This window comes from Carcharodon carcharias, chromosome 16 (genome assembly GCF_017639515.1).
Source record: "Carcharodon carcharias isolate sCarCar2 chromosome 16, sCarCar2.pri, whole genome shotgun sequence".
NCBI lineage: Eukaryota > Metazoa > Chordata > Chondrichthyes > Lamniformes > Lamnidae > Carcharodon > Carcharodon carcharias.
The window spans coordinates 93,915,421-93,943,282 of record NC_054482.1 but is presented as its reverse complement, the minus strand read 5'-3'; the positions used below and the strand labels follow the sequence as shown (position 1 = coordinate 93,943,282).

General features: G+C 45.7%; 2 protein-coding genes across 4 annotated transcripts in view; both read left to right on the top strand.

Annotated features, from left to right (window-relative positions):
- Positions 1-2,003, top strand: part of mpl (MPL proto-oncogene, thrombopoietin receptor) — a 31,602-nt gene extending 29,599 nt beyond the window's left edge. The window contains exon 12 of the mRNA XM_041208155.1: positions 1,187-2,003. Coding sequence (XP_041064089.1) covers positions 1,187-1,801 — 615 coding nt within the window. The 3' untranslated portion in view covers positions 1,802-2,003. The remainder of the gene's footprint in view (positions 1-1,186) is intronic.
- A 2,606-nt stretch (positions 2,004-4,609) lies between these two features.
- Positions 4,610-27,862, top strand: part of cdc20 (cell division cycle 20 homolog) — a 47,804-nt gene continuing 24,551 nt past the window's right edge. Inside the window, exons 1-2 of one of the 3 annotated variants that reach the window (XM_041208157.1) lie at positions 16,144-16,392; positions 20,416-20,617. The gene's annotated coding sequence lies outside the window, so the exon portion shown is untranslated. Of the gene's footprint in view, positions 4,627-16,143; positions 16,393-20,415; positions 20,618-27,862 lie in introns of those variants that run through there. The other 2 variants (XM_041208158.1, XM_041208156.1) reach the window with 2 other exon arrangements.

The following is a 27,862-nucleotide window of genomic DNA, read 5'->3' as shown; positions in this document are numbered from 1 at the left end:
CCGCAGGTGTTCTGCAAAGCGGTAGCCCAATTTACATTTGGTCTCTCCAATGTAGAGGAGACCGCATTGGGAGCAACGAATGCAGTAGACTAAGTTGGGGGAAATGCAAGTGAAATGCTGCTTCACTTGAAAGGAGTGTTTGGGCCCTTGGACGGTGAGGAGAGAGGAAGTGAAGGGGCAGGTGTTGCATCTTTTGCGTGGGCATGGGGAGGTGCCATAGGTGGGAGTTGAGGAGTAGGGGGTGATGGAGGAGTGGACCAGGGTGTCCCGGAGGGAATGATCCCTACAGAATGCCGACGGGGGGGTGAAGGGAAGATGTGTTTGGTGGTGGCATCATGCTGGAGTTGGCGGAAATGGTGGAGGATGATCCTTTGAATGCGGAGGCTGGTGGGGTGTTAAGTGAGGACAAGGGGGACCCTATCATGTTTCTGGGAGGGAGGAGAAGGCATGAGGGCGGATGCGCGGGAGATGGGCCGGACACGGTTGAGGGCCCTTTCAAAGACCGTTGATGGAAAACCTCGGTTAAGGAAGAAGGAGGACATGTCAGAGGAACTGTTTTTGAAAGTGGCATCATCAGAACAGATGCGACGGAGGTGAAGGAACTGAGAGAATGGGATGGAGTCCTTACAGGAAGCGGGGTGTGAGTAGCTGTAGTTGAGGTAGCTGTGGGAGTCGGTAGGCTTGTAATGGTTATTGGTGGACAGTCTATCACCAGAGATTGAGACAGAGAGGTCAAGGAAGGGAAGGGAAGTGTCAGAGATGGACCACATGAAAATGATGGAGGGGTGGAGATTGGAAGCAAAATTAATAAATTTTTCCAAGTCCCGACGAGAGCATGAAGCAGCACCGAAGTAATCATCGATGTACCGGAGAAAGAGTTGTGGAAGGGGGCCGGAGTAGGACTGGAACAAGGAATGTTCCACATACCCCATAAAGAGACAGGCATAGCTGGGGCCCATGCGGGCAGATAACTAGCCTGACTGTTTCAAGACTAGGAAGGGTAATTATCAGCCAAGGTCCCCTAGCTTGAACAGACAAAAAATGGCCCTTGATTGAGGTACTGATGAACCAACACCCCATGGAACTTTACCCTAACAAAATCCACAGCTTCAATTTAACAAATCCTTGAGGAAAAAGCAGAAAAAAGATAATATTAGAAAAAAATGTGTCCTTTTTCTGTTCACAGCCTTTGCAGCCCACCTGTGACAAATTTGTTGATGATGAGCTCCTGCCTTCAGTTCTGGAAATCATATCTGAGGTAAGTGAAAGTGAGGGCACAAAACGTGTGGAAAAGCAAGAGGATGCTTGTCAGAAACATCACTTCAATGAATCCTCCATCACCAAGCAACCCAGAGGTACGTCAAATCATGAAACTGAGAGTTCCAACAGCTCCAGTCAGAATTATATCTTTTTGGATCTGCAAGACTCATCATCTCTTCCTGAGGAAGATATTAACTTTCATAAGAAAGACGAATCTAGTTCATTGCAGGATTCTCAGTCACGAATGTGGCCTCTTGTTCCCGACACAAAAAGTCACAAAGGACACATCCAAAATGACATCAGTTGGAATAAACAGTCCCCATCAGTGCAGCCAGTTAATGTCATTGGCATGAAGCGACAACACCCAACATCATTGGTCAGTTATGATGACATGTTCCATCTCATTGGTCACCTGAATTTCTCAGCGACATTTGATTATCGATCAATGAGTGCAACAGACATTTCAAACCATTCATATCTCCTACTTCCTGACTTGGAACCAGCTATTTTCTCACAACAGTGCTCACTGGCCAAAGAATAAAAATATCTATGCAAGTGTGCAGTAGCGTGCAGTGAAGAAATATGCTGTCAAATAGATTACTTTTGTGGTTTGTGGTCTTCTATTCCTTTAACTACAGTTGCAAACTCCAGTAATCCAATTAAATGTTTATCTCAGCTTATCAACAACCGGAGAGACTTAATTACAGTTTGTTTTCATTGTCAATTAAAGAACCATTCTTCCATCTCACTGTTATATAGGGTAGTAGATTTCATCTATCTGGCCATATTATCTCTGAAAATGAGTTGGACCTAAGCACTTATACACTCATTTCCCTGTACATACCTAATCTGACATAAACATTGGCATAACATACTGTACTGGGACCATTTTTGACTTAGTTCTCCCATTGGAGAACTGGCAAAGTGCACTGGAAATTCTGCTGAGCTTTGCTTGATTTTCCAATCATTAATTTAAATAGTTGGATAACCGTACAAAGGGTGTACCTGAATTTTTGATGTATTTTGAGTTACCGAGGATTTGCTTCGGGAGAGCCAAGTCAATAAATTACCTCTACCTTTGTCATTTTTAAGATAAAATTACATGTCCAGGAACTGTATACTAGCTGTGCATGCTACTGAAGAGAAAATTTGGGTTTGCTTTTTTTGTTCTTGTCAGACAGGCAACTCTGGCAAGACTGCACCAATTGCCCATCTTTAGCACCCCCAGAGAGCATTGGTGCCTCTGGTTCTCGATCCTTCCATAAATTGGAACAGTTTCTCCCTATCTAATCTGTCAAGACCCCTCATAATTTTGAATGCCTCTCTCAAACCTCCCCTCAACCTTCTCTTCTCCAAGAAGAACAGTCCCAGCTTCTCCAAATGTGCCGCAAAACCAAAGTTCCTCATCCCTCAAACCATGCTCCTGAATCTTTTCTGCACCCTCAACAATTGCCTATACATCCTCCTAAAATGTGGTGCCCAGAACTTGACACAATACTCCAGTTGAAGCCAAACCAATGTTTTATACTCTCAAGGGCAATTAGGCATGGGAAATAAATGCTGGTCTAGCCAGCAACACCCAGATCCCGTGAACGGATAATAAAAAATAATCTGGTTGAGTTTGGTGATCAAGGTATCTAAGGCCCAGTTTTACCTGTTTTCCATCTGGGTACCAGTGTAGTGTTGGAGAAATGGAAGTTAATTTTCTAGGTCGCTCAACAAAGAAAGTGCTGCGTCTTGTTGTTTATGAACAAATGCAAGTTTTGAACAGGAATTGCGCATTCAGAAAATAGTTGTGCAGGATCTTGGCACTTCTAAATTTTTGGTTTCTAGAATTTTGAAAAGTGGGAAAGAAATAAGAACTGGGATAGGAAACAGAAGAGTGAAAGTCAGCTGACTGACTTTGATGGGATGGTGTAATCACAGAAGAGCTCAGAGAATCCTGCTTGGCAGCTGCCTTTCGAATATTAACCCCAATGTGCTCACCAAAGAAATCAGCATGGAAAGCTCTGGAGCATTGAAGGGATTCTTGTGCGGCTGGAAAGTGAGATGTAACCTTGTTTACAAAACCTGTGTCATGACAAAGCCAAAAGTAACAAACCCACAGCTGAGGCACGACTGAGAACTGTTAGCACTGTATCCACTCAGCTGCATTCACAATGGCGATAAAACTGGACTTTTCTGTCATGCCCTGGCTGATCAAAACTTGCCAGACTTCAAGAGAGGCAGGGTTCAACCTTTTTGGTTTCAACAGATAATAGCCTTATATCTGCAGACAGTTGACTGATGCAGGAATCAAATTATTCTTGAAAAATGTGGTGGCAGAGGCTGTGAAAGATATAAGGGAAGATATGCCGGAGCTGGAAACTCCCACAGTTAGAGAAATAGATTTGGTGTTGTCCCTTCTGCAGAGATTCATCAAATCAAAAGATGGTGAAAAGTCTGACGAATTCCATTCACTGGAAGGGAAAGGTAATGATTTCTGATCTCCGTCAAAAAAGTTAAAGAATTGAACACTCAGAAAGCATGTGCAATTTTCTTTAATTGCTTAGATGTTATACTGTATTCACCTTTGTAAGCTATTGTAGCTTTTAAGATAGCATTCACTGCTGTGTACTGATGTTACATGACATTTAGGGAAATGAAAAGTGTTGTACAGCAGATCTTATTTTCTTGCTTTTTGTTTAAAAGAAATTCCAATGTTATTGCATTTTGCAAGGTTGTCTCAAGCAGTGCCAACTAGCAGACTCTACTGTACAACTGATTATCCAATGTAACAGTATTCATCATGGTTGTGCTGCGGAGTATGTGGGGAGCACAACTGTAGTAGACACAAACGATCCATTGTCTACTCTAAAAGGATTGTACATTGTATTTCTCTGATATACATTGTGAACATAGCAATAGTTCAACAGTTGAAATGTTGTTATAGTGCAGTTCTCTAAGGAACTGACTGAAATACAAAACAAACTATTTTAACTTTCTATTGTTTGTACTGTTTATTCATTTTCCTATATACTTAACTCGTAATATTAACCATGTAAATACTATTCTATCTTCAATGGTGCAGCTAGATTAATAAAGTTTTATGTTTTTTTGAGATTGGCTCTATGTTGTGGTGTTATGGAATTCTCTGCTCAATTAGTTAAATAAAGCAGGTAAAAAAAATTGTTTTTTTTAAATAAAATGTGTCTCTCTTTGTAGACTGTATTTGATCTTGTGTGATCTAAGCAATGGAACTTAATTTTTCAGTCCGCTCATCTTTGATGTCATCCATTGGATCATGTAGGACAAGTCTGTGGAAAGGATGAGGATGGGCTTCTCACTTTGTGAGGCTAACCATCATGTACAACTAATCATATGCCAGTAAGTATAAATATTCCACAGATTTTTTAAAAATTCATTCACAGGAAGTGGGCATCGCTGCACCCTACCCAAAACATCTGACATCGATTCAGCATTTATAAAAGTTCGTGAGCAATCACTGCTGATCTGACTTCAAATGGTGTAATTTGGAATGAGTATATATCGCAGATCGTTGGAAGTGCTCGAAAATATGATCCTGCCCTACCGGATTCATTATAAGCACTCAAAAACGCTCGAAAGCCATCGTGGCTTGTCAAGGTTGTGGAAGCAATTTTCTGCATTTGGAGGTGATCATTAGTGATAGGAAGCACTTGGGAATTGAAGGGAATAATGCCTTCACCAACTCTGGGGAAAAACAAGGGACACGTTGCTGGGGATTGGGGGAGGTGATGGGGTAAAGAAATCATCAACAACGTAAGTAACAAAGTAAATGTGTCACCATTGAGAAGTAACAGTGCAGTGAGATTAAATTTAAAAGTCTATAATGAAATAAGAAAGCTGGCAACTCATCAAGACTCCTCAACAGCACCTTCCAAACCCACAACCTCTACCACCTAGAAGGCCAAGGGCAGCAGACACCACCACCTGCAAGTTCTTCTCCAAGCCACACACCATCCTGGCTCGCCGTTCCCTCACTGTTACTGAGTCATAACCCTGGGACTCCCTTCCTAACATCCCCTGTCTACTTGGTCACTGCCTGTCCATCACTTTTAAAGATGCTTACTATGTGAACAGGCAATGATTTCTTCTGGACCACTGAGAGAATCACTCCCATCCATTACAGTGTAGAGTGCCTCTGTATGTCTGCCCGACCGTGAAAATCGATGTAGGATGGGCTTCAATCTCAGCAGGGATTGTCGCTACGAATGGCATGATCCCGGGCTGCAACATCTCCATACGAGGCTGCTCTGGTCCTCATGCTGCAACAGAAATCATTAAAACTAGTTAACCTTATATGATTTTTCAGCACAAAGATAGCTTTGGCATGTAACATAAGGACTGCAGTTATATTGACATATCTATTACTCTGCATGAAGGTGGTGAGAAACTGATCCTGGAGTATGTAACTGAGCCTCGATACATCCTCCAAACACCTCCTGAGGCTTTGATTAATCGTAGAAACCTCCCCCAGATTCTGCTGGAGAGCCACCTTCTCTGCTGCCAGCTTCTGCTGGAGGATCGCCTTCTCTGCCTCAGCCTCCCCTTGGTCAGCAGTTCCTGGCGCTGGGCGGGTGCTGCGATCTGGCAAGGCCAGCATTTATTGCCCAACCCCAACAACAGACACATTGCTGCGGGTCTGGAGCCACATAGACGCCAAATTGGGTAATGATGGCAGATTTCTTTCCCCAAAGGATATTGGTGAACCAGATGTATTTTTTTATATGACAATTCAGTAGTTTCATGGTCACCATTACAAATACTAATATTTTATTCTAGATTGATTTAATTAATTAAGTGAATTTAAATTCCTTAGCTGCCATGGTGGGATCTGAACTCAATTCTCTGGACCATTAGCCTAGGTTTAGTATGGCTTACTAGTCCAGTAACATAACCACTGTACTACCATATTCCCAAGCATGTATACTCTTTTGCTCTGTCAGCTGAAAATGATGATGAACTTTGTTGTCTGTGTCAGCCTTTGTCGAGAGATTGGCTCCCCAGATATGGAAAACGGATGACATTTTCCAGGATTTCGCTGTTGATCTTAATCAATGGTGAAGTTGTTCTGCTTGGAAGCTGAGGAAAAGACGGAGGTCATGGTTTTCCAGGCAGCAGACATCCCCACACTTCTATATGCTTTGGAGACTTGGAAAACCGACAGCAGACACCTCAAAACACTGGAGAAGTACCACCAAAGGTGCCTTCACATGATCCTCCAAATCCGGTAATCAGAAAGGTGGTCCAATAGCAGCTTCCTCTCCCAAGCAAACATGCCCAGCATTGAGATACTAATCACTCAAAACCAGCTCTGCTGGGTAGGGCATGTTGTTCATATGCCTAAAACCAGGCTCCTGAAGCAACTACTGCTCGGAATGTGTTCCCAGCAAGAGACTCTCAAGAGGACAGCAGAGCACTTTAGGGATGTCTTTAAAGCATCCCTGAAGAGGTCAAATATCTCTGCCAACTTATGGGAGACACCGGCTTGTGACTGACCAAAATGGAGAAGTTTCATTCGGGAATGCACCAAGCACATTAACAGATTTGTTGGGAATGTGCAGAGGCGAAGTCGAGGTGTTGGTGAGATTGTACAAACCTTCAAACAATTCAGCTATGCGACCATCTATGCACCACCTGCCCTGCATGTGGCAGAGTCTGCAGATCGCATATTGAACTTATCAGCTATCTCAGAATCCCTCGAACTGGAGTGGAAGCAAATCAACCTTGAATCCAAGGGATTGCCCAAGAAGTATGGGTGACATTTATATTTTAAGAATCGACAAATTATCGGCACAGCGATAATTATATCAGATTTGTATGGTTAGTGGCACTCTCGCCTCTTGATCATAGAGTTTGGGTTCAAGCTCACATGAGGGGTTTGAATTTTCACATGGGTTCTCTGAATTTACCACTGTAACTTCAGTAAAAAAATCTGTGGAAACACTGGAGAAACAATGTAAACAGTGTGGTCACTGCCTTCATCCAACTATGCCTCAGGCACTGGGGAATCCTTCTGAAACCCTCTTCATTTAAGGCTCTCCTTAAAACACCATCTCTTCAACCAAGCTTTTATTTATCCCTCTTGATATTGCCTTATTTACCTCAGCATCCATTTCTTTCATTATGCTCCATGAAGGACTTTGGGTATAGTTTTCTATATTAAAGGTGGTCCATAAACGCAAGTTAATGTCGTCGCGAAAACATGAAAGGTATCAGGTAAAGACACATTTGTTATTTCCTCTCCCAGTACTAACACCAACCTAGTATTTGATGTCATCTCAGTAATGACAACTCCACTGTCTCATGAATCAGAGACAAACTTTTAAAAGTCAAAAGTTTTGGAATAAAGATCATGAGTTGCTATTTTTTCAAACATAAAAGATTGACAGTTGATTAATAAACCTCATTAGTGGCTTACTTAATCACTAACAGATCATATGAAGCTGCATTTAGTCCTGGAGTTTACCTATGATTATAAAAGTAGGCACAGAGCGTGGTGCACAAAGATCCAAGATCTCCATGCAACCCTCTCACCATTTAAATTTCTTCCAGCTCTTTAAGGCTCTGAAGCTGTAGCTGTTGACTCTGCACTCAGCTTCCAACCTCTTCCTACAAAACAGCATTCATCACTTTTAAAGAGCTAAGTATCCCACTATTATTAAAGGCACATACGAGTCATATAAACAATGTATATTACAATTACTGAATAGTTTATAAATTTTCCTACACCCAATGTTTGCATAAAATATGCATAATGTGACAGCTCAAGCTGTATTTCCCTAAGTAAATGTATATGTATATTATAGTATATTATCTATATATATATAAAAAATACAACTGGAAAAGGTTAGAAATGTAATGCAAATAAATTCCATTTGCTCTTGCCCCACACATTCCCTGCTCAGGACCTATCACATCTCTAACTTTTCCCAGCTCTGATGAAAGGTTGCAGACCTGAAAAATGGGCTGAATTTTGCCCTTGACGGGCAGGCGGGCCCAACCGACTTGGCAGTGGGCGGGCAGCCAATTGCCGCCGCCAAAACGGGCCGCGCTGCCATTTTGCACGGGCGGGCCAATTAAGGCCCACCCAGTGGGTTTGCGACTCCCGTGTACAATAGGAAAATCAAATCTGCGGCGAGCGTGTTCAGACCGCTGGTTCCAATGGGGAATCGGCAGTCTGTATAAAGAGTGGCCAGGCAGTCTCCTTGAGGCAGTTCACCATGGCCACTCATAGGGAAGGACATACTGGTTTGAGGGCAGAGGAGGAGGAGGGGGACGGGCTGCAGGATAGGCCAGCGGGGGGGGTGCCACCGTGCCCCTCGGTTCTCAGATGCCTGCCTTGCTGACCTCCTCCAAGAGGTGTCCAACCGTCAGGATATTTTGTATCCGGATAATGGGAGGAGGAGGGCCCCCCACGTCACGAGGCAGGCGTGGGAGGAGGTTGGTGACACTGTAAGCGCCCATGATGATGTGCGGTGCACAGGAATACAGTGTCGCAAGAGATTCAATGATTTGCTGCACTCTGGAAGGGTGAGTATCATGTCAGCCTTGGCCATCTGACCCAGCAGGTAGCCTTAGCCTTTAAGCCCCCCCCCCCCCCCAACATCTCCCACATCTTAGTGTCGTTACTGCATTGGGCATTTGGCGCACGCTGGGTGGGCAAACAGATAGTGACCATGCTTACATCAGCCTTAGTGGCAGAACAGAAGATGGGTTCTCCCCGCAGCATATGTTGGTGTTTGTCGCATTTGAGTAGTCTGGGTACAACCTGCAGAGGAGGCAGTTAGACACATAGTCAGAACTCCAGCACATGACTTATTGATGGTGATGAGATGGTGGAAGGGGAGCCTCAAGATGTCATGGCCAAGAGCCATCTGCTGGCCTCGGCACCGCACCTAGTTGCGCCTCCTTGCCATGGGCACTAAGACCCGTGTGTTATTCAAAGTGATGGACGCCGAATGTGTCCAAGGTGGCCGTTGGAGGACGGGGTTGGGAGCAGCCGTACTATCTTCTGGGGACTGATCACCAGTAGTGTGGACAGAAGCCGCTGGAGGCCTCAGATGGGCCACTGTGGTTGGGGTGCGGCGTGCAGAGTACATGAGTGATTAGCCCCAATAAATCCTCTTCTCTGTTCTGCAGGCAAAAACAGAACACAATCTGAGGGAGCAGCAGAGGACTGGAGGTGGGCACGCCCTGCTCCAGTGCGTCACCACCTATGAGGAGCAGGCCATGGAGTTGGTGGGAGGCAGGCAGCCAGGTCAGCAGGTGTTGGTGAGGCTGGGGTGCAGCGGCCAGGCATTTGAGGGCCACAGTCCCACCCACTCGGTCTCCCCACCATCCAAAGCACTGATGATTGCTGCAATCGTTAATGCAGCAACACTGCTTATTCACAGACTGATACAGTCAGACATGTGGGTCATACACAAAGGTCCCTCGGCGCCTTGAGGATGCGCGTCTCCAGCACCTTCCAAAGTCACCGTATCCCATGGCCTAACATGCCATGGCATCGCTGCTGCACAGCCAAAGACTTACTGCATCTTAAGAGGGTTTGTACCTCCATCACCCTTTCAGCCAGTGCATCCCACGTTACTCAGCACCTCACCTGTCAACCTCATGGCACTCAACTTAAATAAATGCCACTACGTTAGTCATTCCTGCGCCAAGGGGAAATGTTGCCTTCTGTCCACCCGTTCTATGCCCCTCATAACGGTAAATGTTGCAAGTGTTTGCAATGTTTCCTCATCACTCCAACTCTCCAGGCCAGCATGCATCCAGGTCAGGTACTTCTGCACTCTCCCCACTCCAGTGCCATCCCTCCCATGAAGTGCAGGTCACAACTGGGCGCAGAAGTGTAGATGTGGCCTCGACAGCGTTTTCTGCACTTGCAACATGACCTCCCTTTTCCTACATTCTATTTCTCGGCTAATAAAGGCAAGTCTGGCTTCCACCTTGTTAAACGCCTTATGTTCCTGTTCTGCTACCTTAACGGGTCTGCCCAGCAAGGTCCCTGTAATCGTCGTGACTTCCCATGGTCCTACCATTACTCATGTATTCCCGTACCTTGCTTGTCTTGCCCAAGTACTTAACCTCACACTTATCCACATAACATTCCATGTGGCATTCCTTAGGCCATCTGACCAGCCTGTCTGTATGCGCGTGTAATGTTTGGGCCTCCTCTTGACTAATTACCACCCCACCAATGTTCGTCTCCTTAAGTTCTTGAAGGGTGAGCGACTTATGAGGCTGGGGGGGGAAAGGGATGAAAGATGTTACTGACTGAACGCTAACTGATGCACTGTCCTTGTTGTTAATTTCAACATCACCACCACATGGCCACCATTAACATGTCCAGAGCCCCCTCTCCACACCTGAGGGCCAAGACTTGCAACTTGCGGCACATCCTTTCAGTAAGCCAGGCACCAGTGCAGCGACAAACACTTTGGTGGGGAATATAATGTTGGCTAGTGTCCCGGGGCACAGTGGAGAGGGCACTTCACAATCGCTGGAGGAGATCGCTTGGATAGAGAGTGCCGATGGCGCCAGCAGCTGGAGGGCTGCAGGGGACCAGGCACGTGCTGAGTCCGGCAGTGATGATGTGCCTCTGGAGATGTCAGCCATGCAGCAGCTGCAGGACAAGCGGCAGGGTGCGCGGGAGCATCTGGCAGGGTTACATGAGGGTGTACTTCAGTTGGTCTCTGTGGTGGAGGAATCCAGGCAGAGTGTCAGTGAAGGCATGAACCTCAGGACAGAGCTTCAGGCTTCCTCCATTGACAGATTGGCGACTCTCATGGAGAGGGGCTTCACTCGGATTGAGAATCTGTTGATTGAGTTACGCTCTGAGCTGCAAGCCCTTACAGCGGTAATGGCCACAGGTGGTCATTCGCAATGTGGGAGATGTTCTGGGCACCAAGTGTGGCTGCTCGGTGCCCATCCATCTGCGGTGAGCAGGGAGGTCCAATGTGACCTCACATCGGCGCAGCAGCTGCCTGTCGTTGCTGCGAGCTCCTCTCAGGGCGCTCCGGATGAGGGCAGCAGCTCCTCCGCCCCTCTGCCAGTGACTGTTGCATCTGTTGAGGTTGCGACAACTGGGGAGGTGCCAGTTCTGGAACTGGCCACTCCCTCCCAGGCGGGGCCATCACAGGCTCCATGGGCCAGAAGACGGCCGCCAAGGTCATCAAGGCCAACAGGACAGCAGAGTCAGCAGGCTGTCTCGCAAGCCACTCCGAGCAATGGGGCGGCACCAAGACACCCACAAATGAAAGCATAAGGCACGTTAGGCACTCCACGGGTTTGTCACTGGTGACTTTAGGCGACGTTTGTGTTTTATTTTGGACTGAAGAAAGTCCATTTTTCTGACCATGGCTGAGGGTGTTTCCTTTGTGCTGCATTTGTATGTTTCACAGACATCTCATGAGTGCTTGAGTGGACATTGATGTTTCTGTACTAAACCCTTAGTTGCAGCTGATGAGGTGGAAGATGTAGCACCTAAGTGCCACGTGTGGAAGCGCCAGGCAATACTGGTCCTGCTGATCCATGTGTGTGGAGCTAGCTGAAGGTTCATTGGATTAAAGTGTCCTGGGTGTCCCTGCCTCCTTGGTGTAATAGTGAGTCAGCGTGCTGCCCCTCATCATCGCCCTATGCTTCCTCACCCTCTGAGGCACTGCTGGATTTATCATGTGCAGCCTCATCCACTGCATCAAGGTCTTCATTGTCAACTGCATCCCCCCTTTCCAGCGCAAGATTGTGCAGAGCACAGCATGCTACCACGATCACAGAGACGGGATCTGGGGGGTATTGGAGTGTGCCCCCTGAGCAGCCCAGGCAACAGAAGTGCATCTTGAGAAGACCAATGGCTCTCTCCACCACAGCCTTGTGGTGCCTGGCCCCTATTGTATCACTCCTCAGCTTCTGTTCTTGGATGGCAGAGAGGCGTCATGAGTCACCTTCTGAGGGAATAGCCCTTGTCACCCAGCAGCCAACCATCCAGCCGAGCCAGAGCACTGAAGAGCCCCGGCACCTGGGAATGTCTGAGGATGTAGGCATTGTGGGAGCTGCCTGGGTACCTTACACAAACTTGCAGAATCTACATCCTGTGATCACACACTATCTGCACGTTCATGGAGTGGAAGCCCTTCCTGTTGACGAAGGCACTGGGCTCACCTGCCGGTGCCTTGATGGCCACATGCGTACAGTCTATAGCACCCTGGATGCGGGGGAAGCCAGCAATGGCCGCCAAGCCTCTGGCTCGCTGTGCCTGACTTGCCTGGTCACAGTGGAAGCGGATGAAGGTGGATACCCGTCTAAACAGAGCGTCTGTGACCTGCTTGACACAAGTGTGGACAGCTGAATGGGACACACCGCAAAGATCACCCACCGAGCCCTAGAAGGAGCCAGAGGCATAGAAGTGGAGGGCAACTGTGACCTTGAGAGCCGCTGGCATGGGGTGTCCACCCACACAGTTAGGGGAGATCTCAGGGCCAATCATCTGACAGATATAGTTGACTGTCTCGCTTGAGAGTCGGAGCCTCCTTCGGCACTGCACCTCAGTCATATTGAGGAAGCTGCTTTGCCACCTGTATACCCTGGCAGCAGGATAGTGGCGTCTTCTGCGGCCCCTTCCACCTTGGACAATCTCTTGGCCCTGCACCCCTTGTGCCTGCACCTGGCCTCCCAAAGGTGGCTCCCCTGGAGGCTGATTGTCCACTCCTGGCCTCCTCCTTATTCTATCTCTCCCTTCCTCCTCAGAGCAGCTGCCTCCAGTGGAGATGTCAGAACCCATACCCAGGCTAAATGGAGGCCTCCGGAAAGCTGCAGGCCCAAGAAAGATTACTGACTGCAGACTGCTGAGCTGAAGCTTCAAAGTGCAGAGAAAGCTATTGGAAATCGATCTGAACTGGTAACAATCACACAGGCAAGTTTAACACACTTTCTGCATTAAATACTTCAGAAAAAACATGAACAACCCCACTGAGCCTACATATCCCGTCCATGGATGAGGTTTGTTAAAAAATCACTTACCTGCTTGCCCGTTGGGCCCATGCACCAAGCACGGGCTCCTCAAAATCAGCATCAATTGCTGAGCTAAGGGCCTCCTCCGCCACCGGCGCATCAGCCAGAAAATTCAGCCCCTCGGGTGGAATTTTACAGCCCCATCGCAGTGGGGGCTGGGTAGGAAAATGTGGCAAGCTGTTCAAAACTCCATTGTTTCCAGCAGGACTGGAATATCTCGTGGTTACCATGTTGAAGGCATTATATCGTAATTTTTTTGCTGTTATATAATATTTCAATCTTAATTCTGGCTGGGACATGATGGTTGGTATCTAGCAACTTGCTTCTCCACAAGAAAAAGCTATCATTTGCAGAAATTACAAACTTGTTTCTGATTTGAAACACATCTATTGCACACCATGACTGCTACCATCTAGAAGGACAAGGGCAGCAGACACCTAGGAACACCACCGTCTGGAAGACCCCCTCCAAGTCACTCACCAGCCTGACTTGGAAATATATCGCTGTTCCTTCACTGTCACTAGGTCAAAATCCCAGAACTCCCTCCCTAACAGCGCTGTGGATGTACCTACATCACAGGGACTGCAGCAGTTCAAGAAGGCAGCTCACCACCATCTTCTCAAAAGCAATTAGGGATGAGCAATAAATGCTGGCCTAGCCAGCAAAGCCCACATCCCATGAATGAATAAAAAAGAACAAGTATTTAAAATTAGTCAAGGATTCAGGTCTAAAAATCTTTCCCATAATAGAGGGAAGCATTTTAGACCAAAAACATCGATTGACCAGGGGCTACTGATATAAAATAGTAATAAATTTAATAGACAATTCAGGAGAAAATACTTTTAGTGGTTAGAATGTAGAATGCACTTGCACAGGAAGTTACTGTGACAAATAGATGCTTTTAAGACGAAGCCAGATAAATGCACAAAGGAGAAAGCAATAGAAGATATGTTTATGCCGTTAGATGAAGGAGATGGGATGAGGTTGGTTTGGAGCACCAAACACTGGCATGGACCAGTTGCGCCAAATGTCCTGTTTCTTTGGAGAAAAACAGAGTTAACATTTTAGGTTGAGTGACCTTACATTAGAACTGAACCAAGATGGAAATGTAGGGGGTTTTAAGCCAGTGGAAGGGGAAAGGGGGCAGGAAGAACAAAAGAGAAGGTCTGTGATAGGGTGGAGGGCAGGGGGGATTAAAGAACAAAGGATTTCAATGATGTACAAAAAAATAAAAAACACAGAACAAGATGAAGACAGAGGTTATGATCAAAAGTTGTTGAATTCGACGTCAGGGGGTGAGGGGGTAGTTGAGGGGGTGTGGGTAATTAGGGGTGAGTGGCAGTCTGGGGAGTTAGGGGCTCCAGTGGCAGAGTAGTTGGGAGATCCAGTCGAGGATCAGGCCAGTGGCCAGGGAGGGGGGTGCATGTCAGTAGTATAGTTACTTAGGAGTTGGAAATTGTTTTAATATTTCTAACTTTTCCTGGGTAACTATTCTGCTAAGAGAGTCAGAACCAGCCAAAGTCCTCGATTTAAGTCAAAGTATCGGATGGTTCCAAGCGCAAGGTAATTGCCATAAGACAAGGCGTAGGAGCAGAACTATGCCATTCGGCCCATCAAGTCTGCTCCACCATTCAATGAGATCATGGCTGATCTGATAATCCTCAACTCCACTTTCCTGCCTTTTCCCCATAACCCTCGATTCCCTTACTGATTAAAAATCTGTCTATCTCTGCCTTGAATATGCTTAATGGCCCAGCTTCTACAGCCCTCTGCGGTAAAGAATTCCACAGATTACTTACCCTCTGAGAGAAGAAATTCCTCCTCATCTCTGTTTTAAATGGGCAACCCCTTATTCTGAGATTACACCCTCTGGTCCTAGACTCTCCCACAAGGGGAAACAATCTCTCAGCATCTACCCTATCAAGCCCCCTAAGAATCTTGTATATTTCAATAAGGTCACCTCTCATTCTTCTAAACTCCAATAAGCACAGGCCCAACCTACACAATGTCTCCTCATAAGAATATCCTTCCACACCCGGGATCAATCTAGTGAGCCTTCTCTGGACTGCCTCCAATGCCACTATATCTTTCGTTAGATAAGGGGATCAAAATTGTTCTCAGTATTCTAGGTGTGATCTAACTAGTGCCTTGTATAGTTTTAGCAAAACTTCCATATTTTTAAACTCAGCATTCCATTTGCCTTCCCTATTACCTGTTGAACTTGTGTGCTTTTTGACCTCCCCCCCTCAATCTCTCTCTGCTGCAGCTTTCTCCATTTAAATAATATTCAGCTCCTCTATTCTTCCTGCCAAAATGCATAAACTCACATTTTCCCACATTATATTCCAGCTGCCAACTTTTTGCCCACTCACTTAACCTGTCTATACCTGACTCCTAGTGTCATCCTCACCACTTGCCTTCCCACCTATTTTTGTATCATCTGCAAACTTGGCCATAGTAGATTCGGAAGTTTGAACATCCTGGGCAATTCCTATGCTGTAGTCCTTTACTGCAGACTTCCAGGGTGTCCCCCACCCCTCCCCGCACATCATCTGGGCTGCCTCGGGGTATGGTCCCCGGAGAATCGGTAGTTCTGGGGCGTTTGTTTTTTCACCAATGCGGCCTTACAATTTTTTTTGTTTACAAATTTCCTGCAACGGCAACGTTTTACTTTATGGCACTATGTGGGTTACACGATTAGCGGAAACATATGGCAATGAAGCTTGAGGTCGTCTTGCCTTTATCAAACATGGCGTCCACGGTCTCAAATTGGCACGGGTCGTAACGCGCATGATTGCAACCCCCCACCCCCACGCCGCTCCGCAGCTGAGAACTGGAGAGGACGAGCGTGGTTCCCCTGACGATCGAGCGGCGGTTGAAACCGATCAATCCAATCAGAGCCTTCGCTGGCATTGTCCAATGGAGCGGCTGTTTTGATTTAACTAGCCCAATGGGAGAGCGCGGTTTGCCGAGCGGTTTGGCGACTGGAGTTTAAATCCAGCGGCGCGGTGGCGCAGCCATTTTGTGTGGGAGCCAGCGGCGGACGAAAGTTTTTGTTGCTGAGAGTTTCCAGGAGGACGGAGAGTAACTGCTGATTCGGTGAGACTCGAACTCCCTGATGCGTGTCTTTTATTTTCGTCTTGCTCAATCTGAGGGGAGTGGGCTGTGCTCTCGAGTCTTGGATTTAAAGGGGATTCTCGGGTGTGACAGCGCTGAGGCGATGGGCAACTGATGGCCAGACCCGCTGAGGGTTTGCTGACCCTCCAGGCTTGGCCTGGAGTCTCCAGGAATTGAAGATCCATCTCCAGGGCACTGCTGTTCTGATGAAGGGTCATAGGGACTCGAAACGTTAACTGTCTTCCTCTCCGCAGATGTTGCCAGACCTGCTGAGTTTTTCCAGGTGTTTTATGTTCCAGGGCATTGCTGTCCGCAACCCTGGATAAAAATCATTGGGACTTTTTTTTTAAATGTATCGCTTTATTTGAACGTTTCTCTTTGCTAGTTATAAAAAATACTGAGAATGGGCAAAAAAAAAGGCTGTTGAGCTGACAGTCAAGCATCACCATTTGGGTAATGAGTCTTTTGTGGTTTCCAGTTGGCTTATAGGAAGGTGGCATGTCACAAGGATGGATGTGCTGGCTGACTAGTGGAGTACGAGGGGCAGGCCTTATGATGAAACCTCCAGGAGTACATTTAATCACAGTTGACAGCCATAGCCCCATGGTGCCACTGCTCTGAAGGCAGAGTGTTTGCTGGCTTTTGCACCATTCTGAGACTTGAGTGACCGGCTCTTGTTTGCATGTAGCTGTGTGACTAGGCTCTAGGTGTGAGTTGGGTTTGGGGCCTGGCTCTGCAGCTCTCACTCTGGTAAAAGCAAAAAACTGCGGATGCTGGAAATCAAAAACAAAAATACCTGGAAAAACTCAGCAGGTTTCTACCCTTAATTAGCACATATTTTAGATAATATCACCACCTTCAACACCTCTTTGTCCTTTTGTCTGTGACATCTTTTGGTTATCTCCACCTATCACTGGCCCTCTATCCAGCTCTACTTGTCCCACCCCTTCTTAAACCAGCTTAAATTTCACCTCTCCTATTTTTACTTAGTTCTGTTGAAGGGTCATTCGGACTCGAAACGTTAACTGTGTTCCTCTCTGCAGATGCTGTCACACCTGCTGAGCGCTCACTCTGGTGTTGGGGATCAATCTCCTGTGACTGGTCTAAAGCCTTTACACTTCTAACACTGCAGTATGTCTGGGGGAAAGTGAAACTTGTTTTGTACTGTTCCTAAAGCAAAATGTATGCTGTGAATCTGAAATTAAAAGCAAAAAAAGTTGCACACATAGCCTGGGTCAGGTGGAGGTTGAAATAAAGGTAATGGTTTCAGGCCTATGACCTTTCATCAGAATTGGCAAAAGTTAGAACTCTGACAGATTTTAAATATGTATGGGGGTAGAGGGGAAAGAACAAAAGTAAAGATCTAAGGTAGGTTGCAAGCTCAGAGAGGCTAAGTGACAAAATAGATAATAGAAGGCATGAAAGAATGATGATGAGAGTAACTTAATCATAGATAACAGCTGCTGGCCACAAACAGAAAAGGTACAGGAAAAACAAAATGAGATTAAATTGGATACTGTTTCTTGAACTTCATTGGAGCAGTGTAGGGGGTAGTTGTCAGCAAAGGCAGGCGATGAGGAACTTGGAGCTCACTGGACTGAATAGAGGAGTTCTATAATGGTAATTTGCACATGGTCTCCACAATGTAGAGGACACTGCATTGTGAGCAGCAAATAGTGTACAGGAATAAAGGAGTTCAATGTAAATTGCTGTTTCACCTGGTAGGGGCATTTGAACCCTTGGTCAGTGAGAAAACTAGGTTGCATCTCCTGTGCTTGCATTGGAAGGTACTATTGGAAAGGGTGGGTGTTGGGGGTAATTGAGGAGTGGACCAGGGAGTTATGGACAGAATCCTTCAGGAGGCTGAATTGGGAGTGGGAGATATGCTTGGTGATGGCATTTGCTCGAGGTGACTGAAACAGTGGAGGATGAGTCATTGAAGGTGAAGGCTGGTGGGGAGGGGGGGAAGAAAAGTGAGGAAAAGGAGCCTACCATGGTTATCAATGTGGGGATACAACCGAGGATCCTGCCAACTCTATTGGGGAACGATTAATTATGGGGAAAAGAAAGGTATATCAAAAGTGCTGATACATCTGAACAGATGCAATGGAATAATGCACTGATTCTGCAGCCTGTGTCTGCCCTTGCTAAAAATCAGTGGTGACTTTGCAGTGCCAAAGAGAAATTTATTATGCTGATTCAGGCTTTAATTATGTCCAATGGAAAATAGGGTTGCCAAATTCATTTTGTATTGTTGGCATGATCTAATCTGGTAGTACTTGGGAAGCATTCAGTGAGCTATTAAAATAGGTATACAATATCGGTGCTTAATTGCAGCACTGTTGTCACTACTTTAGCATGACTGGGAAAGCTTACGGAAATATTTGAACTAGCCATTAACTGGCCTGAGATACCTAGTGGAGAATTGAGGTGCTTCACACAATAGATCTTGGTGAACAAGCTGATGTAATGTGTTACATAGTCTGTGATATCTGCCCACAGTTGCACTTCAGGTTGTCCCTTATCTTGCATTCATGGAGCAGGTGCTGCATTTGTCTTGCCTTGTGCAGATTTGGTTGAGCACTGTTCACTGTCTTTGAGGGAGGCTGAAGCCAGTGACCTGTTATTGAATCAGTTGATGAGGTGTTGGTTCTTTATGCTGCTTTCATTTCCACGATTTCATCCACCCAGATAGTGGATTTCTACCAGCTCTTTGAATATTAGGTGTTGTTTTTCAATGGCCGGCATGATTTTAAGTGTTTTCATAATGTCGAAGTGAATGGCAGGAGGAGCAACATAGACAGCACTGGAGACTACTCAGTTGGATTGGATTTGAGCATCCTTGACACTGTCTTCATGGCAGCGTTTAACTGTAAGTTCACAATGCTTGTGTGGCAGCTGCAGAACCATAAGGCAGAGTGGTATTGTTCAGCTACTGTTCCAGTGCAAAATGTTCTGCACAGTTCCATTGGGTTTCTGGATCAGGATCACCCGGTTTTTACTTTTTAGCTGGTGTTCATGGAGTTTAATAGGTGAGTCCTGTGTTGTTTGGGATGGCATTCAGATATTTTGGGTTAATTGCATTTAGATTTTATTTATGGCCACTGCTGTTCCTTGACGTGGCACCAGTTGGCTTCTACTATTATATCAACATTTTGGAGCAAGTGGCTGGGTTATGTCACAAAGTTGGGAATCTGGTTTAGACATTTTGCTTTTCACGTATGTGGTTCCAAATATGGAAAGAAATCTTGATGCATGGGACTTGAGTTCAGGTGATTTGTGGCTAGGTATGTGGATTAAGCACCAACTTATGAACTTTATGATTCAGGGCTTTCATTTGCAACTTTGTACACATTGACAGATAATGGTGTGCTGCAAATTGTGATTCATTGCCAAAGCCAGAATCAGTCTAGAAATATTTACCCACATTTTGCAGTGGTGATAGTGGTGAAACTCAGCATTTTCCATTAACATACCTCTGAAACTAGCCATTCCTAGATCCAGTTAGTGGAAATACTGAAGTTGCTGTCAGTGATGTTACAATTCTCCAAAGGGTGTGCTCTTAAAGTCTCCCAAGTCTAAAGTCGATTAGAAATCACTCAACTGATGAAAACTTGCCCTTTAGCCTATTTGTTCTTCTGTTTAAAAAAAAATCTAAAGTTGCACCTTGATAAATGAGGTGCGTCCGAGTTTTGGCAGTATACTAAGTTCATAATTCCTGCTGACAGCCTCACTGTCAGACTCTGGAAATTAACTTCATATTTGTGGAATGTCAGATCTCATGATTAACCTTTTTAAAAATGTGGAAATTTCTTTTTTAAAAGTTTGCTATTTCAGCTATCTTAATCCCATGTGTACGTTCTATCATGTATTTGGCCTTCTAAAGTGTAAAATAACCAGGGCATTTGCTTACAACTTTGCTCTCTGTGCAGATACTTTGTGATTGGCTGCTTATTTTGTTCAATGATATCACTAGACACTTGCTCCCTTTTGATTTGGCACCAGATTCAAACCTATGTTGGAAAAGGGGAAATTGATGCCAGAAATCACTGGATCTTTGTGGACTGCTTTCTTCGAGGTCAGCAGCAAATGATGCCACTTCACCACCCTCTGCTAAATCCAGGCCATTGAGTCACAGTATCCAGTTACATTGGGAAAGTTGCTTTTGTTGCAACTGAAGCTTAATCTCAAAGATGCAGAAGTTATGGTATTGTCAGTGCTTGGTTATGAACCTGTATTATTCTGTTGAGTGACCCCCATGATATTCACCATGGATGTAAGATCTTGAAACGATTCATCTCCCCTCCCTATCTCTCCTGCAGCCTGACAATGCTTGGATCTCTACTCTCCTTCAAAGTCTTGTGCATCTCCAGTATTAATTACTTCACCATTTCTGACTGTCCCTTCAACTGCATTGGACTGCAGCTGTGGAATTTCCTCCTCCCCAGACCCTGCGCCGCCCCCCCCCCCCAAAAAAAAACTGATACACCTGTTATAAGCAATTGCATAGCTCAGCTTAAACATCATTTGTGAGGTGAGTGAATAAAAGCATTGCTTTTCCAACTATCAATTCAGTGCATTTACAGTATATCCTTACTGTGTACATCCATTTGCCATTATAATTCTGCATTCTTTAATCTCCGGTATCTGTTGCTAATAAGTCAATACAGATTTTCCAATTGTATTCACAAAAATACAAAATTTCCCATGCTCTTCTGAAACACGATGCTCTTGAATCTATCTTCCTCTCTGAAAACGGCATGAGGGCCACTTGTCACCACAGAACTTAAAATCATAGATCAATATTACAAGACAGTGAAAACTGTGCTGAACAGTGGCAGACATATACAAACATTCAATAAGATCATGGCTGATCTGAATGTAACCTCAACCCCACATTCCTGCCTACTCCCAATAACCTGTTAATCAAAAATCTGTCTAGCTCTACTTTAAAAATATCAAAGACTCTGCTTCCATTGCCTTTTCAGAAAGATTCCCAAGGATTCTCAACCCTCTGAGGAAAATAAATTCTCCTCATCTGTCTTAAATGAGTGAGTCTTTATTAAACAGTGACACCTAGCTTTAGATTCAAGAGGAAACAGCCTCTCCACAACCACCCTGTCAAGACCCCCAGGATCTTAAAGGTTTCAATTAAGTTGCCTCTTACTTTTCTAAATTCTAGTGGATACAAGCCTAACCTGTCCAACCTTTCCTCATAAGACAACCAGGCCATTCCTTGTATTAGTCTAGTAAACCTTCTCTGAATTACTTCTAATACACTTACACCTTTCTTTGAATAAGGAGACGAGGAGTGTACACAATATTCCAGATGTGGTCTCGCCAAGGCCCTGTGCAACTGAAGCATAACCACCTACATTTATAATCAATTCCCCATAATAATAAATAACATTCTATTAGCTTTCCTAATTACCTGCATATTAACCTTTTGTGATTCATGCACTAGGACACAAAGATCCCTCTGAATCTGAGCTCTGCAATCTCATCTTTTAGATAATTTTGGCAGGAAGAATAAAAAGATTAACAATTTCACTTTTGCCCACATTATTCTCAATTTGCCAGATCTTTGCCCTCTCATTTAACCTATCTATGTCACTTTGTAGCCTCCTTACGTCCTCTTCGCAATTTACTTTTCTACTTTCTTTATTCATTCATGGGATGTGGGCTATGATTTCAGTAAGATCTTTGACAAGGTCCCTCATGGCAAGCTGGTACAGAAGGTAAAGTCGCGCAGGATCAGAGGTGAACTGGCAAGATGGATACAGAATTGGCTTGGTCATAGAAGACAGAGGGTAGCAGTGGAAGGGTGCTTTTCTGAATGGAGAGCTGTGACTGGTGTTCCGCAGGGATCAGTGTTGGTACCTTTGCTGTTTGTAGAATACATAAATGATTTGGAGGAAAATGTAACTGGGCTAATTAGTAAGTTTGCAGATGATACTAAGGTTGGAGGAGTTGCAGATAATGAAGAAGATTGTCAAAGGATACAACAGGATATAGATCGGTTGGAGACTTGGGCAGAGAAATGGCAGATGGAGTTTAATCTGGACAAATGCGAGGTAATGCATTTTGGAAGGTCGAATACAGGCAGGAATTATACAGTAAATGGCAGAACCCTTGAGTGCACTTACAGGCAGAGGGATCTGGGTGTACAGGTCACAAAGTGGCAACACAGGTGGATAAGGTAGTCAGGAAGGCATATGGAATGCTTGCCTTCATCGGCAGTGGTATTGAGTATAAAAGCTTGGGAAGTCATGCTGCAGCTGTATAGAACCTTGGTTAGGCCACACTTGGAATATTGCATGCAATTCTGGTCGCCACATTACCAGAAGGATATGGAGGCATTGGAGAGGGTGCAGAGGAGGTTTACCGGGATGCTGCCTGGTCTGGAGGTTATTAGCTATGAGGAGAGGTTGGAGAAACTCAGATTGTTCTCACTAGAGTGACGGTGATTGAGGAGCGACTTGATAGAAGTTTACAAAATTGAGTGGCATGGACAGAGTAGATAGTCAGAAACTTTTTCCCAGGGTGGAAGAGTCAATTACTAGGGGACATAGATTTAAGGTGAGAGGAGAAAACTATAGAGGAGATGTGCAGGGCAAGTTTTTAATGCAGAGGGTAGTGAGTGTCTGGAATTTGCTGCCAGAGGAGGTGGTGGATGCAGGTACAATAGTGGTGTTTAAGAGGCAGCTTGACAAATACATGAATAGGATGGGAATAGAGGGATACGGACCCCAGAAGTGCAAAATGTTTTAGTTGATGGGCAATATGATCGGCGCAGGCTTGGAGGGCTGAAGGGCCTATTCCTGTGCTGTACTTTTCTTTGTTCTTTGTTCTTGTTCTTAATCGCCCTTGAGAGCTGACTGTCGTCAGAAAATTTAGCAACCATTCCTTCATCCAAGTCATTTATGTAAATTGTAAAATGTTGAGGCCCCAGCACTGATCCCTACCATGCACCACTCATCACATCCTGTCAACCAGAAAAAGACCCATTTATGCCAGCTCTCTGCTTCCTATTAGCTAGCCAATCTTCTGTCCATGCCAATATGTTACCCCTTACACCATGAACTTTTATTTTCTACAATAACCTTTGATGTGACACTTTATCAAATGCTTCTAGAAATCTAAGTACAGGACATCCACCAGTTCCCCTTTATCCACAGGACACATGACTCATTCAAAGAACTCCAATAAATTGGTTAAACATAATTTCCCATTTACAAAACCATGTTGACTCTGCCTGATTGCCTTGATTTTTTTTCTAAGTGCCTTGCTATAACCTCTTTAATAATAGCTTCCAACATTTTCCCTATGACAGATGTTAGGCTAACTGGCCTGTAGTTTCCTGCTTTCTGCCCCATCCATTTTTGAATAATCCAAGGGGAAAGCAAAGAATGACACAAAGATTAATAAGGAGGGAAAAATTAGAGTGAGAGAAAGCTAGCTAGTAATATAAATACAAATAGTAAGAGTTTCTATGGATATTTATATAAGCAAAGAGTTAGTGAACATTGGTCCTTGGGCATTTGCTATTTTCCAATCTAATGGAACCTTCCCTGAATTTTTGGAAAGTTAAAATCAGTGCATCAACTATCTCTGACCACTTTTTTGGAAAAAATACTTTATTCATAAAATATCTGGGAGAACATTACAAAACATTTCTAAATCGCCATCACAAAATGTAGAATCAGATTAAACTTTTACACATGGATCACAAGGTGCTTCAACACAATGAATATTCCAATCATTTCAATATGGTCATTACAGACAATCAGTGCAATGGTATTGGAGTTACCAACATACATCATATTGCACTGAGGTGCTTCAATACAATTATAATACAATTAGTATTCAATGCATACGTTCATTGTGAGCCGTACAGCCCGAGGAGTATATACAATTCCCAGCCCGTCGATGCACTTTGGCAGAAAGGTCTTAGACAGTGACCTTTCCCCATTATACCTTTGTGGTGGCTGCCCCAAGCTTTAGTGCATCCCTCAGCACATAGTCCTGGACCTTGGAATGTGCCAGTCTCCCACACTTGTTGGCCTTCCAGTGCAAACTGTTTTCCCCAACCAAGTTTCGTGCAAACCAAAGAGCGTCTTTCACCGAGTTGATGATCCTCCAGCTGCACTTGATGTTTGTCTCGTTGTGTGTCCCTGGGAACAGCCACTAGAGCACAGAGTCCTGTGTCACAGAACAGCTCAGGATGAACCTCGACAGAAACCACTATCTCTCTCCAGGCCTTCCTTGCAAAGGCACAGTCCACAAGGAGGTGAACAGTGGTCTCGTCCCTGCCACAGCCATCTCAAAGGCAACATACAGAGGGGGTGAGACTCCTGGTGTGTTGGAAGGATCTGACGGGGAGGTGCTTTCTCACCACCAGCCAAGCTACGTCTTGGTGCTTGTTGGAAAGTTCTGGCGATGAGGGATTCTGCCAAATGATTTTGACAGTCTGCTCAGGGAACTATCCGACAGAATCCACCATCTCCTTTTCCTGCAGGGCCTCTAAGACGTTATGTGCTGACCTCTGCCTGATAGACTTGTGGTCAAAGGTGTTTCTCTGCATAAATTTTTCCACAAGGGACAGGTGGTACGGCACGGTCCAACTACTTGGAGCGTTCTGTGGCAGCATGGCCAGACCCACACCAGGGACAGGTAGAACCTCAGCACATAGCGACACTTGGTGTTTGCGTACCGAGGGTCTACGCACAGCTTGATGCAGCCATGCACAACGTTGGCCATCAGCATGAGGGTGATGTTGGGCAGGTTTTTCCCCCCTTATCTAGAGGCTTGTACATTGCGTCCCTGCGGATACCATCCATTTTCGACCTCCAGATAAAGCGAAAGATGGCTCAGGTGATCACCATCATGCAGGAGTGTGGAATGGGCCAGACTTGCGCCACCTACAGCGACAGTGAGAGTGCCTCACACCTGATGACTAGGTTCTTACCACAATGAAGAGGGAGCGTCACGCCACATGCCTTGTTTTCTTTGCACCATAGACACCTCCTTCCAGTTTCTAACACATGCCCCAGTCCCTCCAAACCATATCCCCAGAACCTTCAGGCTGTCAGCCCTGATGGTGAAGGGGACAAAGGATCGGTTCAGCTCAGTACCCAAAGAACATGGCCTTGCTCTTCCCACGATTTACCTTGGCTCCCAAGGCCAGTTCGAACTGGTCGCAGACATGGATCAGTCTGCGCACTGACAGCAACATCGTCCATGTGCAGGGAGGCTTTGACCTGAGTGCCTCCATTGCCTGGGATTGTCACTCCTCTTATGCCCAGATCCTTCCTGATGGACTCAACAAAAGGTTCTATGCAACACGCAAACAGGACAGGAGAGAGGGCAGCCCTACCTGACTCCAGATTTAATAGGAAAGCTATCTTGATTCCCACCCATTGATTGAGACTGCACTTCTGATAGTGTAGAACAGTTGGATCCAGTTGCGGATTCCCTCCAAACCCCATTTTGGAGAGCACATCCATCATGTAAGTGTGCAATATTCTGTCAAAGGCCTTCTTCTGATCCAGGCTGATGAGGCAATGTCTAAATCCTCGTCCTGCACATAGACAATCGTATCCCTTAGTAGCTGTCCCACATAGCCGAATACAACTCATCCGGCAAGCCAGCCCTTTCAGAAGTCTTACTCTTCCTGAAGGACTTAAGGGCCTTAGTTAGTTCGTCAGGAGTTAGCGGTTTGTCCAGGCTCTCCTGTGTACTGTCGTCTAAGACCTCCGTGATAGAGGGTTGGGAGGCCACACTGTCTGTGGGATTCATGTCATACAATCAGGCATAAAAGAATTTGCTGATCCTCAATGTCAGACTGCGATGACTTTACTGAGCATCACCTTCCTTCAGGCTGCTGGTCACAGGGCTCTGTCCCTTTTGGAAGAAGAAATGTGAGCACGTCATCCTGCTCCACGGAGTGGACTCTGAACCGGAAGATGATTTTGGAGGCCTCCAAGGCAAAGAGCGAGCCTTGCTAGCTCTTCAGCTCTTGGAGTTCCTCCTTGATATTGACCGCAGCCGGCACAGGTTCTGCATACTTTTCTGGCGTCGGGATGTTTCCCTCTCTTCCTTTCTAGCTTTCTGGATGTCTTTGAGGATGAAAAAACTCTTGATGTTTTCCTTGATTGCTTCCCACCAGGGTCTCAGGGGTTTCACGGTTCTCCAATCTTTGTAATCCCTCTTGAGCTCCTCAATGTTCTCTGGTGCCAGCAGTTGCATGTTCAGCTTCCATGTCCCCCTGCCAACCCTCTGGTCTTCCTGTAAGTGACAGCCAGCTAGCAGCAAGCAGTGGTCAGAAGAACACAGCTTGATGTCGGTGGATCTGACTGAACGCACAGGACACAAGTAGGAAGTCTACCCTGGAACGGATTGACCCGTCTGGCCGTCACCAGGTGTATCTACGCTGCGCTCCATCTGCAGGGTTGCTGAAGACATCGTGCAGCTTGGCATCCTTTATTGTTTCCGTCACGGATCTGGATGTAGCATCCAATCTGCTGTCGGCCCTGCCAGATCGTCCAGCCGCAGTGAGGATGCAGTTTAAGCCACTGCCCAGAATGACTGGCCTGGGGGTTGTTAGAAGCAGTGGGAGCTGTTGAAAGACCACCAGCCGCTCCCCCTTTTGTGCTGGAGCATATGTGTTAATTAACCGAAGTGGAGCATTCTTGTACATTACCTCTTGCTACGAGGAGGTGCCTGCCCGCCACCTCCTTAACCTCTGATGGCAAAGTTGCCTCCCTGCAGCAGAATACCCAGGCCGGAGGAACGTGAGTTGTTTACTCCCGACCAGATCGATGGCCCATGGGACCACTATCGTGACTGTTGCCTGTAGGAGCTGAGGTGTGGTATTGCACATTCCTGCAGAAACAGCAGGTCAGCTTTGACCTTGGCAAGGTAGTCCAAGATTGCAACACATCGTGTAGTAGATTTAATGCTACGCACATTTATGGATACAATCTTTATCCCCATTTTTAAAGCATTTTGTCGCTTACCAAACCTGTCTGAGAGTTCCAAACCTTTGGTCTGCTCCTGCATACCCATAGTGTTCACAAATTGTCTCATTTTAGATGGCCGAGGAAACCGTCCTGAACCACCCCATTGGAACCACTCAGGTGGCATTTGGGGGTTCGTGCAAGGAACGAGCTTTGAATTGTTCTCTGGAGAAGTCTCTCCGATCTTCTCCCCCTCTGGGGCGTTGCTGCTCCCAGCTTCCCGGAGCTAACCGCTTCTTTCAAGACCTTCGAGTGAAATAAATCCCCACGTCTGAATGGATCAGCCTGCAGCCCCAAGCATTTGCTTAATACCACTTCCTGGTGATTGTAATTTTCCTGAGCTCCCCCCTCCCTTGCATTTCCTGATTCCCAGCTATTTCTGGCATGTTACTTGTGTACTCTATAGTGAAAACTGAAGCAAAATACCTGTTTAA